This window comes from Cuculus canorus, chromosome 21 (assembly GCF_017976375.1).
Source record: "Cuculus canorus isolate bCucCan1 chromosome 21, bCucCan1.pri, whole genome shotgun sequence".
NCBI classification, from domain to species: Eukaryota; Metazoa; Chordata; class Aves; order Cuculiformes; family Cuculidae; genus Cuculus; species Cuculus canorus.
This window is the reverse complement of record NC_071421.1, coordinates 3,585,887-3,601,591: the sequence shown is the minus strand read 5'-3', so window position 1 is coordinate 3,601,591 and position 15,705 is coordinate 3,585,887. Positions and strand designations below refer to the sequence as shown.

The 15,705-nt window shown below is 56.7% G+C and overlaps 1 protein-coding gene across 1 annotated transcript in view; it reads left to right on the top strand.

The window, feature by feature from the left end:
• The first annotated feature begins 2,884 nt into the window (after positions 1 to 2,884).
• AJAP1 (adherens junctions associated protein 1) overlaps positions 2,885 to 15,705 on the top strand; it is a 47,555-nt gene continuing 34,734 nt past the window's right edge. Inside the window, exon 1 of the mRNA XM_054085983.1 lies at positions 2,885 to 3,169. Coding sequence (XP_053941958.1) covers positions 3,141 to 3,169 — 29 coding nt within the window. The 5' untranslated portion in view covers positions 2,885 to 3,140. The remainder of the gene's footprint in view (positions 3,170 to 15,705) is intronic.

The following is a 15,705-nucleotide window of genomic DNA, read 5'->3' as shown; positions in this document are numbered from 1 at the left end:
TTTATCTTCACTTGACTGCCCTTGGTATGCTTCTGGCCTTCACCATTGTAGGCTGTGCTCAGATAAGGTTGTTAGTGAAAGCGTAGGCTCCGCTCGGATAAGGTTGTCAGTACTTTCTTTCTAAGCACTCCCTAATATCATACTTGTGAAGATAATATGTGGTTTGTGAGAAAACCATCACTGTCTGCAGAGACAGACACAAAGTCCGCACAAACTTAACTATAAAGATCAACAAAATTAAATGCTAAACACAATATCTATCAAACGCTAAGTACAATATACATAACCTATAATTCTAATCTTATTTTAATTGGGCCCTAATTCTTCAGCTAAATTAACGTTTTTCCAACACGTGGAGGCAGAAAATGAACCCAATGTCTCAGAAAAGCAGCAGAGAGACTCGTTTCTGCTTAAGCTGTGCTTTGTGGTGTGACCGTTGAGAAGCAAACCATGGCTGCTAGAAAGACCATTGCTCTCTGGCCTTGGGCAGAGGTTTGTTCCAGCGAGGGCATCGCCCAGGCAGTTCTGACTCTGCAGGCTGCCGCCCTCTTCCTCGCGCGTTGCCAGGAGCAGCTTCGAAGAACCTGCCCCTAAATTCATACAAAAACTTCTTTTATTACAGCAACTGAACTGCAACCATCCAGAGGAGCTCGCCTTTTTCAAGAGAGACGCTTCTATTCAATGCAACTGTAGGAATAATTTAGCTTCTTACTGGCAGCACCCCTGGGAGGAGAGAAAACCTATCAGGCTCTGATGAAACACCTCCTAAAATAACCAAAGCCTTTCCCAACACATTCCCTTGTCCTCTTCGTGCTCTGTTGTCTTTAAACGAGCACAGAGGGAAAAAAAAAAAGGTAGGAACTTTTCAGCTGAAGGAAATTTGGTGGCAGCAGCAGCTGCTGCAAATCTCTCTGATTCAGGAGCCTGAGAAGGAGGCGGCTGTTTGGGAGATGCCACTTGCCAGCAGAAGATCAACACACTCACTTGCTCGGCATTTTCCCTGCGGAAGAGATGTGAGGGATCAGGAGTGGAAACCTGTTTGGTTTTTTTTTTGGGGTGGAGAGCAAGATGCCAGTGGGACGGGCACTCTCTGGGCAGTGGGGACGAGGCTCCTGCAGTTCCCACACCTCAAGACCAGAGTTTCTATACCTTGGGACCAGGGCTCCCACACCTCCCATATCCTGGGATGGGGGCTCCTTCACCCTGGGTGAGGGGCTTCCACACCCTGGGATGGGGCTCTGGCAGCTTCTACACCCCGAGATGGGGCTCCTGTACCCCTAAAACAGAGCTCCAGCAGCTCCTGCATCCCGATTTGGGGCTCCTGTACCCCAGGACAGGGCTCCAGCAGCTCCTGCACCCTGAGTTGGGGCTCCTGTACCCCAGGACATGGCTCTAACAGCTCCTGCACCCGGAGTTGGGGCTCCTGTACCCCTGTTTGGGGCTCTTACACCCCGGGATGGGGCTTCCGCACCTCGGGACGGAGCTCCCACAGCATCCACACCCCAGACCGGGGCTCCCGCACCGAGATTCGGGGCGCTGGCAGCAGAGGGGTGCGGGGTGCGTGCGTGGCGTGCCTTTTCCAAGCACAGAGTAGAGATGCATCCTATTCCCGAGGATCTTTAGGAGCCACCTTCGGCGCGGGGACCCCTCGGTCCCGAGCTCGGCAGGCGTTGAGGCTGGAGCGGTGCGGGCAGCTCGGGAGCCGCCGGCGAGCTGCGATTCCCGGGATTCAGGGGGGGAGTTGCCGGTTAAAGGTGATGTCCTGGGCAGCGAAAGAGCCCGTTTCCCGGCGGGACAGTGTCCGGGAGCTCCCGAGGAGCCGTGCTCCGCTCCATCCCCTACCCCAGCGCGGAGCAGGGGGGACCCGCACATCCCCATCCCCTGCGCGGAGTAAAGCGGAGCGGAGGAGGAGCGCTCATCCCCATCCCCTGCGCGGAGTAAAGGAGCCGTGCTCGGCTCCATCCCCAGCGCGGAGCAAGGGCGCCCCGCACACCCCCATCTCTTGCTCCCACCCCTGCGCGGAGCGGAGGAGCCACGCTCATCCCCATCCCCTGCGCGGAGTAAAGCGGAGCGGAGAAGCCGCTCTCAGCTCCATCCCCTACCCCAGCGCGGAGCTGGGGGTCCCGCACATCCCCTGGTCCAGCCTCGTGCGGAGCGGAGGAACCGCGCTTATCCCCATCCCCTGCGCGGAGACAAGCGGAGCCGCGCTCCCTTCCATCCCCAGCGCGGAGCGGAGGGGCTCCGCACCTCTCCATCCCCATCCCCTACCCCAGGGCGGAGCGGGGGGGCTCCGCACCTCCCTATGCCTATCCGCTACCCCAGCGCGGAACTGAGGGGGCTCCGCACCTCCCCATGCCCATCCCCTACCCCAGCGCGGAACTAGGGGGCTCCGCACCTCTCCATCTCCGCGGAGGAGCCGCGCTCCGCTCCATCCCCATCCGCTACTCCAGCGTGGAACTGAGGGGCCCCGCACCTCCCCATCCCCGCGGAAGAACCGCGCTCCGCTCCATCCCCATCCGCTACCCCAGCGCGGAACTGGGGGGGCTCCGCACCTCCTCATCCCCGCGGAGGAGCCACGCTCCGCTCTATCCCCATCCCCTGCGCGCAGAGGAGGGGCCGCGCTCCATCCCCATCCTCAGCGCGGAGCGAGGGCGTTCCGCACCTCCCCATCCCCGTCCCCCACCCCAGCGCGGAGCTGGGGGGCTCCGCACCTCCCCACCCCCTACCCCAGCGCGGAGCGGAGGGGCCGCGCTCCATCCCCAGCGCGGAGCTGGGGGGCTCCGCACCTCCCCATCCCCGCGGAGGAGCCGCCCCCCGCCCGGGGCCGCGCTCCGCCCCCGCCTCCTCCCCTCGCAACTTCTCGGAGCTGCGCGCCCCCCTTCCCCTTTCCGCCCCCGCCCCGCGGGTGCGCGCGGAGCCGCGGAGCGCGCCCCAGCCGAGCGCAGCCCGAGCGCAGCGCAGCCGCCCCGCTCCGGCCGCGTGTTCCCCCCCCGCATCCCATCCCCTCCCGGCGCATGGGGCTTGCGGCCCCCGCCGTGCCGAGCTCCGGGCATGCCCGCCCCGAGGGGCAGCGCCGGCATGGAGAGCTGAGGCGCTGAGCCCCGCGCCGCGCCGGGACGGGCGGGCCGGGATTCGTGACGATGTGGATGCGACGGCTCCCGGGAAGCAGGTAGGGCCCGGGGAGCGGGGGGAGGAAGTTATGGGAGCGGGATGGGGACGTGATGCCGGTCTGTGCTCCGCGCTGCCTCCGTCCCTGCCCGGGGAGATGCGACCGGGGCTGCTCCCCCCTCGCCCGGTGCCTCCATCCCTCCCTGGGGAGATGAGACCGGAGCTGCTGCCCCCTCGCACGGTTCCTCCATCCCTCCCTGGGGAGATGAGACCGGGGATGCTCCCCCCTCGCCCGGTGCCTCCATCCCTACAAGGGAGATGCGACCGGAGCTGCTCCCCCCTTGCCCGGTTCCTCCGTCCCTACGAGGGAATTGAGACCGGGGCTGCTCCCCCCTTGCCCGGTTCCTCCATCCCTTCCCGGGGAGATGAGACCGGGGCTGCTCCCCCCTCGCCCGGTTCCTCCATCCCTCCCTGGGGAGATGAGCCCGGAGCTGCTCCCCCCTTGCCCGGTTCCTCCATCCCTGCCCGGGGAGATAGGACCGGTGTCTCCATCCCTTCCCGGGGAGATGAGCCCGGAGCTGCTCCCCCCTTGCCCGGTGCCTCCATCCCTTCCCGAGGAGATGAGCCCGGAGCTGCTCCCCCCTCTCCCCGGGACTGCTCCTCTCGTCCGGTGTTTCCCTCACATCGCCGGGAAGGGTCCCCCCCTCGCCGCCCCGGGGTGATGGTGGGGGGGGATCCGGGACCGGGGGCAGCGGGCAGGCGGATGGATGGATGGATGGATGGATGTGGTTTGGAAGCTTAATCCAGGATGGTAAAGCAGAGGAGAGGGAGGCAAAGTGTTATGTAACGCGTTTTCATTACCGCTGCGAAGTCATCGGAGCCCGAATCTTGTTATTTCTATGGCTCTGTGTGCGGAGAGCCCCACTTCCCCACCCTCTGCCCGCCGGCCCCGAAAGCCACGGGGAATATCCCATTTTCCATCTTTTGTTCCTATCTGGCTGGAATGCATTTAAAGCAGCAGCGTGTGAAGCGAGCGAGACCAGAAGCAAAACTACACTGCTGTGCCATGCGTGAGCCGTTCTTCTGCCCTCCAACCCGGCTTGGTGTTTGGAAAGTCCTGGTTTGGGGCTGGCGAGTGGTTGGCGTGGGGCAGGGGTCAAACCCTGCCGCTTGCCCCAAGCACAGCGTGGTTTGGGCGCATCTTTGCGTTCTCGGGCTGAGCGGAGAAGTCTGCTGCGGTCAGGGGGGTCTCGAGTGGGTGGTCTCACGCCCCCAGCTCGCACCGAGCCCTGTGGCTGCTCCCTGGGCGGCTGCGGGGCGAGTGGATGGATGCAACCCCACTGCCAAACCCCGCAGAGCAACTGAGGGGGGCTGTGAGCCCCCTCTGCTCCGCGCAGAGCGCGACCATCGCTTTGGGGGTGCAGCAGGCAGGACCCCCAAACGCCATGGGAGCTGTGGGCAGGATGCAAGCCATGCAAGAGGCCTTTGTCCATCGCCCTTTGGAGTTGCTGGAGGCTTTGTCCCTCTGCCTGAGCTTTGGAAGGAGTCCTGGAGGGTGAAACTTGAACGGAGGTTTGGTCTGTTTTACACTCGCGTTGTGCCGTGCGAGGGATTCCGAGTGCACGTAGCAAGTGAGGTGCTGATGTCCCCCAGCCTCATCCGCTGCCCCCAGCCCTGGCACCCTGATGCGAGCGCCTTCACGCTGCTGCCCGCGACGCCCGTCCGGCTGCCGAGGATGCGCTGCTGCGCAGAGGGAAGGACAGCATCTCCCGGGAGCCTTAGTGATTACTCCTAGGGAAAACACCCGAGGTGTGTTTTTCAGGGTGCCTGGTGTTTGGATCTATTCCGTGGCGGATGAGAAGCCCGGTGGAGCTGAAGGGCTGTTTCCCAAGGTTGGAGGCAGCAGGAGACTACAGTAATCTTAGAAACGGAGGACGCCCTCTGCTTTTTTATTTTTGAGAAGAGTTTAGCAATGAAAACAGGAGCCTTTCGGTCGCTTCTCGCCTCAGTTCGCCTTGCAAATTTCTTTGCTGTGTCTCCTGGATCCTCAGCGCCGAGCTGTCCTCTCTGCTCCCTCGTCAGCTTCCAGTCCCTCCCTGGTTTATTTTTAATAAGAGAGAACTTTACTGCTAACCTTGCCTGCTGCTCTCGCTTCTCTCTAACTCTGATTGCTTCTGGCTTTATTTCTGACATTTCCCATGTCATTTCCCCTCATTTTCTTGAAGGCTGCTAGAAAAATAGCTCCAAGAGAAGCAATAGACCTTTCCAGCGCCTGCTTCACCCCGCGCAGTCGCTGCCTGGAGCTGCTGCCTGGTGCGGGGAGATGGTACCTTATTGCTCCTTTCAACTCGGATTCCTTTCGCCCGGGGTGGCAGCAGCTTCGTGACCTCGCAGACGAGCTTTGCTCTGAAGCCGAGGAGGGCAAGACCTGCAAACCTGCATTGCTTCGAATTATTCTGCCTTGGCTTTCGTGAAGGGGAGCTCGCTGCTCCCCCAGTTCTGAGCGTGGCCTCTCGGAGCCCCTTGCGAGGTCGCGGGGATGCTCCAGATCTGCGCCGTGAAGGGCGCAGCGGTGTGGGTGCCGTAGGGTAAAAGGGATTTGGGGGGGACGGCAGCTACAATGCCGCCTCCTCGGTGTGCACCCACATACGTGTGCGTGCGCCTGCGCCCGTGACTGTACGCCGGCAGCGTGCCGTCTGCCTGGCTCTGGCTGAGAACTTCCCTTCCATAGCCACAAATAGAACATTTTAAACCGTATGCCACGGTTTTTACAGCGTTTTAGCGCCGGCGTGATTTGCAGTATGAGTAAAAAAAAAACCCCACTTGTTTGCGATTTCTTCTCGATTGTATAAAACAACTCATTAAAAGCATACATCCCTGCGCGTTGGCGCCGAGGAAACTTTATGGGCCTTGCAGTCCCTGCCAAAGCAAACATCTTCCATGGATTTCGCTCATCAAGTTCACGCTGTCAGATGTAGATTCAGCCGCTCGTCAAAGATGCAAGCCTTGCAGTCTGGGAAGTAATGAGAGCAGCGAGCGGTGGGAGTTAATGGCCTCCACTGAGGAGTCCTTACTCATCCCGCATCCACGCAGGGGCTGAGCTGGCTGCTCCCAGGTGAATTGATTGCCGCCGAAATCCATCTGGTGTCACGGCGATGATACTTAACAGCTACAATAATGCTTGAATAAACTGCACTTTGATGGAGCGGTTCATACCTCCTAACGGGCAGCAATTTCGCCGATGAGGCAGGGAGCGGTGCTGGTCTTTAGCAGCCTCTTCCCCGCAGCATCAATAATTGTCGGAATAACGCTTGGAGCTGTTGCTGTTGTGGGGTGATGGGTGGGGGCTGCGGTGGTGGCGGAGCTTGCCTGGGATGCTCCAGGGGTTGCCTGGTGTTGCCAGCTGCCCCGCATCGTCTTCGGCACGCGGGGCATGGGATGCAGCTCCGGGTGTCGGAGCGCAGCAGCCTGGGTTTTCTTTACGTAACCATCGTCTGCTGGGAATAAGGAGTTGCTGATTCCCCTTCAAAGCCCAGCCTGTAAATGGGAATAGTGGTGGGGTGGAGACCAGCTCTCCAGGTGGTCCGATAGCCTTGTTCCTGCCTTTCCTGTGCGGCGAGGTGTCGCTTATTTACATTTGTACCTGTGTGTGTGCATACAGGGCAGCGGTGAGCTCCGAGAGCAGCCTCACGCGGCTCTGTAGGGTGTGAATAATCCATATGACATCCGACAGGTCTGAGGTTCATTATGGAAATATATGCATGCTTAAGCCTTTAAATATAGCTAATAGGAGAAGGGCTGGGAGGAAAGATTATGGGAATCAATATGCGGAACCGGAGGAGCGGGAGCTGCTTCGCCCCAGGTTGCAGTACCTGTTATTCTTGTTAAGGGCTGGTGATGACAAAGTGAGTTACAGCAGTAACGGAGTTTGGGTTTGAGACCGAAACTCTTCTAGTGGGACAACTCCCAGAAGCCAGTTGTGTTCAGTGGGATCAGTGGGGAGGATGGAGCAGCTTTGTTGGCGTTTTCACCCCCTTGATGAAAATAAAGGGGTTTCCTTCCATCTGTCTGTCCTTACATCCATCCTTTCTTCCCACGCTGGGTGGTACCGCTGGGAGGGGGCTCCCCAGCCAAGCCCAGTGGCCTGGTGGCCACCACAGCTCTTCTGGGGATGCTTTTGCCGCTGTCGCTTGGGCCCTTCTTCCCGTGGGTACCTGGCTTTCATCAGAGAGAATTCTTTCACTGCAATAATGTAAAACTCTGGACCTGACCTGCCTCCTTAAAGACGGAATTTGAGATGATATGAATATTTCCTGTGGCTCTTTTTACCAGGACCCGCACCTACATACTTTGATAGCTTACATAATTTCCTGTGATGGAGATGTACTTCATCTAATTTCACTTTGAAATGCATTGATTAAATCAGAACTGCTGGGAGATTTAAACTGAGTCTCTGTGGCCTGAACTTAACTGTGGGAGGTTTACCTGCCTTCATCCTTCAACATTAATTTGGTTTTATGAGAATTCCTCGTGAAATGAGGTTTTGCCTGCCATTGAATTGCTGCTGCTTTCTGGGTTTATCGGCTTCTTTCTCTGGCCTCGGCGGCTCTGCGAGTAAGAAGCTGCACTAAAGCCTCCTTTCAGTGCTTTGGATGCCTTTGCGTGGACCGATGTGCGTTGCTGACGAGACGTTGTCTCTCTCTCTGATTGCCTGAGCCGAAGGTGAAGCTCGTGGTATGGGTGTCAGGGCTGGGTGATGCTCCAGTGAAGCTCCTGCCCCGGGTCCAGGGCTACTGGGTGCGGTGCAGGATGGAGACCTGCAACCGTAACCCCGAGTGCAGGAGGATGTGTCCTCTCATCAGTGCCGAGTGATTCAGCCTTTCTGGTACCAAGCAACAGTGATAAAAGGGAAAAAAAAATCTGGCTTGGCTGGAGATGGATGAGCAGTTGCATGGAAATAAGCAGGGATGGGAACAGCGAGCGCTGAGCATCCCAGGGCAGAAGGCTGAAGGACCCACTAAGGACTCACCTGAGGACGTATGTCCCCAGCAAAGCCTTTGAGCCTTGTGCTGGTTTTCTGTCCCAGACCCCTGTCTGCTTTTGGGCCGGCATCCCACCAACATTCAGCGGCAGAGGCTCCCGCCGCCCTCCACCTTTGCTGGCTGTCCTGGAGAAACCAAATGGACTTCAAAACCCCCAAAATATATTACAAGTAGGCTGGGTTAGATGGGGCTTTGAGCCCCCTGATCCAGCAGGAGGTGTCCCTGCCCATGGCAGAGGGTTGGAGATGGATGGGCTTTAAGGTCTCTTCTAACTCAAACCATTCTGGTGTTCTGTGATTCTGTGAAATAAGTCATTCATAAAGTGTTCATTTTCAGCTCTGATCTGCAAAATGTCTCATTGTGACTTGGAAATGATGCGTAGGTAGGAGGTATGCTCTAGCATGTGATGATTTTTGTTTAAATTTGCTCTGAAGGGCTTTCTCAGCAGCTCTGCTTTTCTGGAAGCGGCGTTGCATCCCAGTGGCGCCGTGTCCCTCATGCCAGTGCCTGCTGGTGTGTCCCAGTGAGTGATGCTGCTGTGCACTCCAGCAGCGTCCAGGTTGTCCGGTCTTGCCCGGTGCAGAAACCGTTCCTGGTGCTGCATCTTGCAGGAAGCCCTGGATGGAGCGGGTAACGAAAGCAACTCGCTGGTTCCTGCTGAAGATGCCGGGCAGTGAGGAGCAGCAAATCAGCTCTTAGCCCCGAGTGAAGCTGTTGGTGGGATGGAGGCTTGGCTGTTGCAAGGTGGGAGTGGTGAAGGTTTCTTCTGCCTGGCTAGGGTGCGAGTGCTGCAAACTCTACCATCTGAATAAAGGCTGCTTCAAGAACGAACTGTACTCTGGGAGCAGTGAGGTGTATCCTGCAAGAGAAATGCAAGTCTTGACCCTTATGGTGGAACAACTGGAGCTTGCTGGAGTGTGCGTGCCCTAACTTGGGGGATGTGAGGGAGTGGGGACGCAGAGACCCATGGCAAGGGGGTTGACCGTGTGCCCCAGGACACCGGCAGAGCAGCAGGCACCGTGCGAGAGACTGCGCTGTTCCATGCGGGAAAGAGAACTTGTGGAGTTTAGCTGCAACCTTGAAGGGATTGGACACTCCCATCCATAAGGGACTTGGGATACTCACGCCCGCCATGGATGTTCAGGAGAATCTTTTTGTGATGCCCACTCCAGCCATGGGATGGATGCTCCAGAGAATCGGCCTTGTGATGCCTCCTCCAGCTGTGGGATATTTGGGACAATCTCCTTGTGATGCCTCCTCCAGCTGTGGGATATTTGGGACAATCTCCTTGTGATGTCTTCTGCAGCTGTGGGATATTTGGGACAATCTCCTTGTGATGCCTCGTCCAGCTGTGGGATATTTGGGACAATCTCCTTGTGATGCCTCCTCCAGCTGTGGGATATTTGGGACATGCCCGCTCCAGCTGTGGGATATTTGGGACAATCCCCTTGTGATACCCACTCCAATCATGGTTTATGGCCCTACAAATAGGAAATGTGGCTGTGGAATGCTGGCTCCGTATCTGTGTGAAGCTTTAGTGGCTCGGTGTGCTCGTTGCTCAGCACATGGCATTTGAGGCTCCACTGAGAAGAGCGTACGATGCTAATTGATGTTGCCACTCGACTGCGTGTCATTCAGGTTAAAGACATGACAAGGTCGGAGCGCAGAGCCTGGGTTTCCCTTCCCGCTGGGATCTCCCTGCTTGGTGAGCCGTCCCTGCCGCACGTGCAGCTTCCTCGGGGACGCGTTCCACTAATTGCTGGAGTCCCTTGTGTGATCCCAGCCCTGCTCCTCGTGCTTGCGATACCACCTCCGCCTCCATCTGCAGGACTCGAGTAACGAAGCGCCAGTTAATTGACATGGATTAGGACATCCACGCAAGTACCCACCGAAATGTGAGTGATTGAAGCCGGGAGCCATGGCCATGTGGCCACCATTCGTGCCAGAAGCACGGTCAGGCTCTGCCTCTTCCCCAGCAGAGGCTGAAGCTTGGCTGAGCCTGCAGTGCCTGGGCATTACGCAATGAAACGCTGCCATTTCGGATGCTGGCAAGTGCAGAGCTCCCGAGAAGCCTAAACTCATTTTCTACTTCCATTGGTTTTCTTATTAAGTTTTCTTTGGGATGGTTGAGGATGAGTTGCTGATCTTGTTTCCTGGCTTCGTTGAAGACTCTACTCCTTTAGCGTCTTCCAAAGCGAAATATTCAGACCCTGTCCTGGGTTCCTGTCACAGTGACAGGAAGAATAAATGTTGCTAATTTTGATGGATGAGGATGGAAACGTTTCTTACGGGTAGCTCCTCGGGGATGTTCTGCTCAGGCATCCAGCGGGGATGGATATGGTGCCATGTTCTTCCCTTTCATCCTTCCAGAGGTCTGGATGTGTGCAGCGTGAGGCTGCTGCCGTGCGGACCCCGTGCTGAGGGCATTTGTGGGTAGCTGCGATACCAGGTGAGATGCCATACATCGTAGAGGCTCACAAAAAGCAGCGAGGGATGCGGGAGCTCTCCCGTCGCCGCCGATCTCCTCTGGAGATAACGCTCAGAAAAGTTTAATCGCTCCCGCAAAGGGGATTTGTTAATGAGATGCAAAGCCGGGTGGTATCTGACTCATTGGCAATTAGGCTCCGTTGGGTGTGTGCCCACAGCGCACGCCGTGTTTTCCAGGCGCTCAGAGCCTCTGGTGACTCATGTTCACCTTGATCTGGCAGCGTTTTGCTCTCGCTGTTGCTGGAGCGGGAGAGCCCGCGAGCTGCCCCGACGCTGTGTGTGTGATGAGGTGGCCGTGGCAGGGAGAATTGCTCTCCTCCGTGGAAATTGTTCAGTGCTAAAAGGGGATTGAAACCTCTGTAGGAAAGGATCAAGAGGCTGTGCCCCAGATTTAATTCTGGCTATTTTGGTTTGGCTTTTTCTCCCTCTCTTTGGGCCGTTCTCTTTTCTCCGTGCAGCGTGTCCCACCATGAGCCTCTCCAGCTGCGGGATGTCCCCTGGCTTGAGAGTGGGAGCGCAGGGGCTGCAGCCTCGGCTGGGCGATGCCGTGCCCTGCCTGGGCTCCCCTCCCTCGCACCCCAGCTCTGGTGCCTTTCCTTTCTCCAGGCTTTCCTATTGATGTTTCACACTTCCAAGGAGTGCTCTGCTGCTTCTGTTTTTCTTTTGTATTGCATTTCTTGCTCCATAAAAGCCATCTGTCTGTCTGCTTTTAGAGCCTTTGCTTCTCTCATCTTCTCCGTTTCTGTAGGAGTTACTGGATCTGTTTAAACCCTGTATGCTTTCCCTGTGTTCATTCCCGTGTGCGGCCGCTGTGGTTTCGGGGCAGGCTGTGCATCCCGTGCTGCCAGGGATTCCCCAGGCAAGAGCCAGGTTTAGATCCCTGTTACTCCAGTGGAATTAAGACCTGAGATGGTGGGAATTCCTGGGGGGGACCACAGGGAGGGTTCAGTAGTGGACAAGTATGGTTGGACTCGATGATCTCAAAAGTCTTTTCCAACCAAATGACTCCGTGATTCTATGATTTTCTCCTTGAGTGTTTTCCCCGGTGTGGTATTTCCCGTTGGTGCGGACGCGGACTCCGATGCCCAGCTCCCACGAAGCTGTGTTGCAATGGATCCGTTTTAATGATTTCGTTTCAAAGCTCATTAAGCTGCTACTTTACACGCACTGAGCCAACTTATCTTATTTTTTTGATCAAAGCATTTCCTCTGTACATTGTAACGACACACTTGAGCACGTTAATTTAGAAAATAAGATAAGCCCTTGGGTTATTCACCAGTGGAGCGGTGAGGTTAGAGGGCGGTGCAAGCAGCAGCTCGTACCATGGTCTTGCGCAGGGTTGAAACGATCGTTATCTCTTGAAATCACCGTGCTTTCGTGGATATGGGCTTCAGAGAGAGGAGGAAAATCCCTCCTAAGGCTCTTGCTCCAGCCTGGCATCAGGTGGGGTTATTGCAATCCTGGTGTTTGTCTGCTCGGCTCCCGGTGGGGAGAGAGCCCCGTTCCTGCCGTCCCGTAGTGCTTGGACTTTGCATCCCGCTCATACACCCTTGGTGTTTTGTCAGAGCCTGCAGAAACCCAGCTTTGTCCACAACTCGATTGTACAGGGGCTGAGTGTGTGGCAAAGGAATAAAATTCACGAGCAAAGCAGGGAAAGGAGCAACTCCTTCCTTCATGGCTTCTGGGGAAGCGCTCCATTGTCCATGAGCCCGTGTCCGTGTTGGGGAGCTGCTAAACCAAACCGCTGTCCTCGCTGGTTCTGTACAGCACTAGGGATGATCTTTAAGCTCCTGGGTTTAGGGCTGTTGTACGTACGGCACAGTCCCTTCCCTTCTGCAGACTGGTTTTACACGTGTTCGGTACAAGGGGGAGGTGATCTCGCTTCGTGGTGGTGATGGGAGAGGCAGCGAAGTCCCACAGCCCAGAGACCTCCCAGGAGGTGTAAGTGAGTGAAGATTGAGACGTGGTGCACATGAGGTGACGGAACATGAGAGGAGGTTTAGATAGAAGCTCAAATAAGGGGGAAAACCACAAATTTCCTTAGGTTTATGGGATTTTTTTAAAAATATCACCAAGAATGTAGCTTGAGGCCGTGACTCTTTGACGAGATTTTCGGTGGATTTGGAAGTCTGAAAGAAACTTCCCAGTAAGTTGTGTCTGAACTGAAGCTCTGGCTGCTGCCTGGTCCCCGGCGCTGGTGCAGAGTTGGGGGGGGCACAAGTGAAATAAGTGGGCGACAGGTGCAGGTTTGGGCTGGCAAGCCAGCGCTTACAAACCCCCTTTATCCAGCGGGACAAAAGCCGAGTGTTATTTCCGACGGTTTGATGAAATGCCCCACTGTCCAGCCCTGCCACGCTAAATGCGTGCAGTGTTTGCCGGCTGGGTTGGCGGGGCGCTGGCGGCGGGGGAAGCCATGCTCTGCCCGCCGGGGAGGATTCTCCGGCGATACCGAGGGCTGCAGGGGCTCAGCCTTTCTCCTCAGCCAGGCAGGATGCGCTAGCGGTACCCAAGGTTGCAGGGGCTAAGCCGTCCCTCCTGGATGCGGAGGATGCTCTAGTGGTACCCGGGGCTGCAGAGGCCAAGTCATCCCTCCTTTTCAAGTGCTGGGGCAGGAGGCAGCGTGATTCCAGCACACGGATAAGGAGCGCAGTCAGCTCCCGACATCTGGCAGGTGATCTGACCTGCTGGGTCTTCCTAGGAGAGCTAGACTCTATGCATGGAGCTCCTTCTGCCGGAGCAGCGGTGCGTGGATCGCTGAGCACCTGTTCTGCACAGGAATTTGCTGAAGGCATTTGTCTTTAGGTGCACGCTGACTTCTGGGCTTCCCGCTCCTGGTGCTTTTCAAGTCCTGTCTGAAATAATCCCACAAGATCAGGGAAAACGCTCTACAGCAGATGGGCCTTCCCGGAGCAAGTTGAGCTAGGCTGGCATTCCTGGGAGATGTTCGCCAGCTCGCTGAGTTAGCTGAGCTCCCGCGGTCATCCTCAGGCCGGCTGCAGGCACTGAGTGCCCCTTAGTCCTGTTGGCATCCTTTAAAATCTTTGGATTTCGTCTGGAACTGAACTTGAAACCCAGAGTTAAAGATGGATTTGGCTTTGGCAGCAATCAGGCACACGGAGCAAACCTGTGCTTGCCTTTGCAGTAACCCCACCTGAGCCCATTCTCTCTGTTTTCTCCTTTCTCTTTCCCACATTCCTCTACAAGACCATGGGATGTGCCAGAGGGGTCCTGTGCCAATGGGTTCCAGCCCTGGGTTGCTGCCCTTGGGGCTTTGCCCTTTCCCTGCCTCGAGCGAAGGACAGGACCGAAGGCGTGAGCAGCCGGGGCCGCGGCTCTGCTGCACCAGAGCTGCTCCCTGACAGCCTTGGCAGGGTCTGCGCCTACCGCATCAGCATATTGGCGGTACCGCTGGGTATTAATTATGCCTTCCGCACTCGCGGCTATTCAAATGTTAAAATTGTTTAGTTGCAGCTGGGTGAGCTCGAGACAGAAGCAGAAAAGCCATGAGCGAGCGGCTCCCCTCCACCGCGGCCGCTCTCTTCTCCTCTGCGGGATGCGACTCCCCAAGCGCAGGCAGGGACCAATGTGACTGCCTCTGTCCTGGGGAGGGAACCGCTGCTCCCCAGCCCCAGCCAACCTCTTTCTGCCCCATTTTCCTGGGGAAATGGGTGCTGATCGCCTGGCCGTGAAAGCGCGATGGTGAGGATTGAGCCTATTTCACCCTCTGCTGATTCCCCTCCGTGATAAATCCCAGCCCTGGCGCCGCGGGAAGTGGTATCGGTTTAATTACTTGTGGGGAGAAAGGGGAGAGCAGAGGAACTTAGGACTTGTTTTAAATATCACTTTTATTAGCAGGTAATCCTGAAGCTCAGTTCTGTAATATAGACAGGTAGTGATGTGGCACGTTTAATTTACCCATGTGCTACTGTGTGTCAGCTTTTGTGCCTTAATTCCCAGTCCTGGCTTTAAAGAGCTTGGCCAGCCCTATTTTCTCAGTTTTATAATTATCTTTCAAGGAGTTGTGGCTGCAGACAGCGCAGGGAATAATTTATTCCCAATTCCTGTTGGGTCTGGATTCAGAGGATCTGGTCCTGGAGCAAAGGAACCCATTCTGGAGCAAAATGTGGCTTAGGAAAGAGGTTCCTGGGTTGGCCGTGCCCGTGGTCCTGCGTCTCTGCTGCCTGGGGGGAGCAGGGTGGATGTGGTGGGTGCTGTGCTGGGTGGTCCACGGGGTCTTCTGCTGATGCCACAGCGTAACTTGCCACGTGCTTTTTGGGATTAGTCCGTGCCACCTTTCCCCAAGAATTTGCCGCTTCCTTCATCCCAGTGAGTGTCCCGTTCTGGCCTGGAGTGCAGTGGTGATGCTCTTATTTCCATGGCGATGGCTGGTAGTGTCACAACAAAGGACAGCCGCTGCACTGCAGGGATCCACGCACACGGAAGCGGGGTTGGAGAGGAGAGCGGCTGCGGCAGGCGCCGGGTCTGCAGTTCCCACCCCGGCAAGGACATGCAGTTGTGGGCCAAGTATCTGCCACCGCTGCCGGAACTTTCCCCTCTTTCCCCTTGCTCCAGCGCGAAAGTCACCCACCGGGATGCGGCGGCCTCGTTCTTTCTCCGTATGGAGCCAGTGAGTTCCTGCAAAGACTCTTATAGTGTGTCACGCTCCGAACGGCTTTGTAGGACATGCAGCCGCGCTGCCAAGGATGCTTTTCCTAGAGTATGGTACCCGCTTTCCTGCCGTGCCCTGCCTCGGGCAAGCAAACATCACCTCATCCCTCCTGCCATGGCTCCTGCTTGCACTCCAGGCGTTTGCCAGGATGTTTTTGTCTCTGTCTCGCTCGGTGGTTGGGTATGAAATGCTCAGAGTTCGTAAATCATCACAACAAGGACATAACCTTGATTCCCTGTGCACTACCAATAGATTACCTAACAGGAGGCATGAAATGGAAGAATGGCTCCATTTGTGTAATTCTGCATTAAAAAATCAGCCTATTCTGCATTTAGTGCCGCCTGTGAAGTGCCTCCACAGTCGGAGGAGAAAGGGGCCGGTGCTGGAGAGCCAACGAGT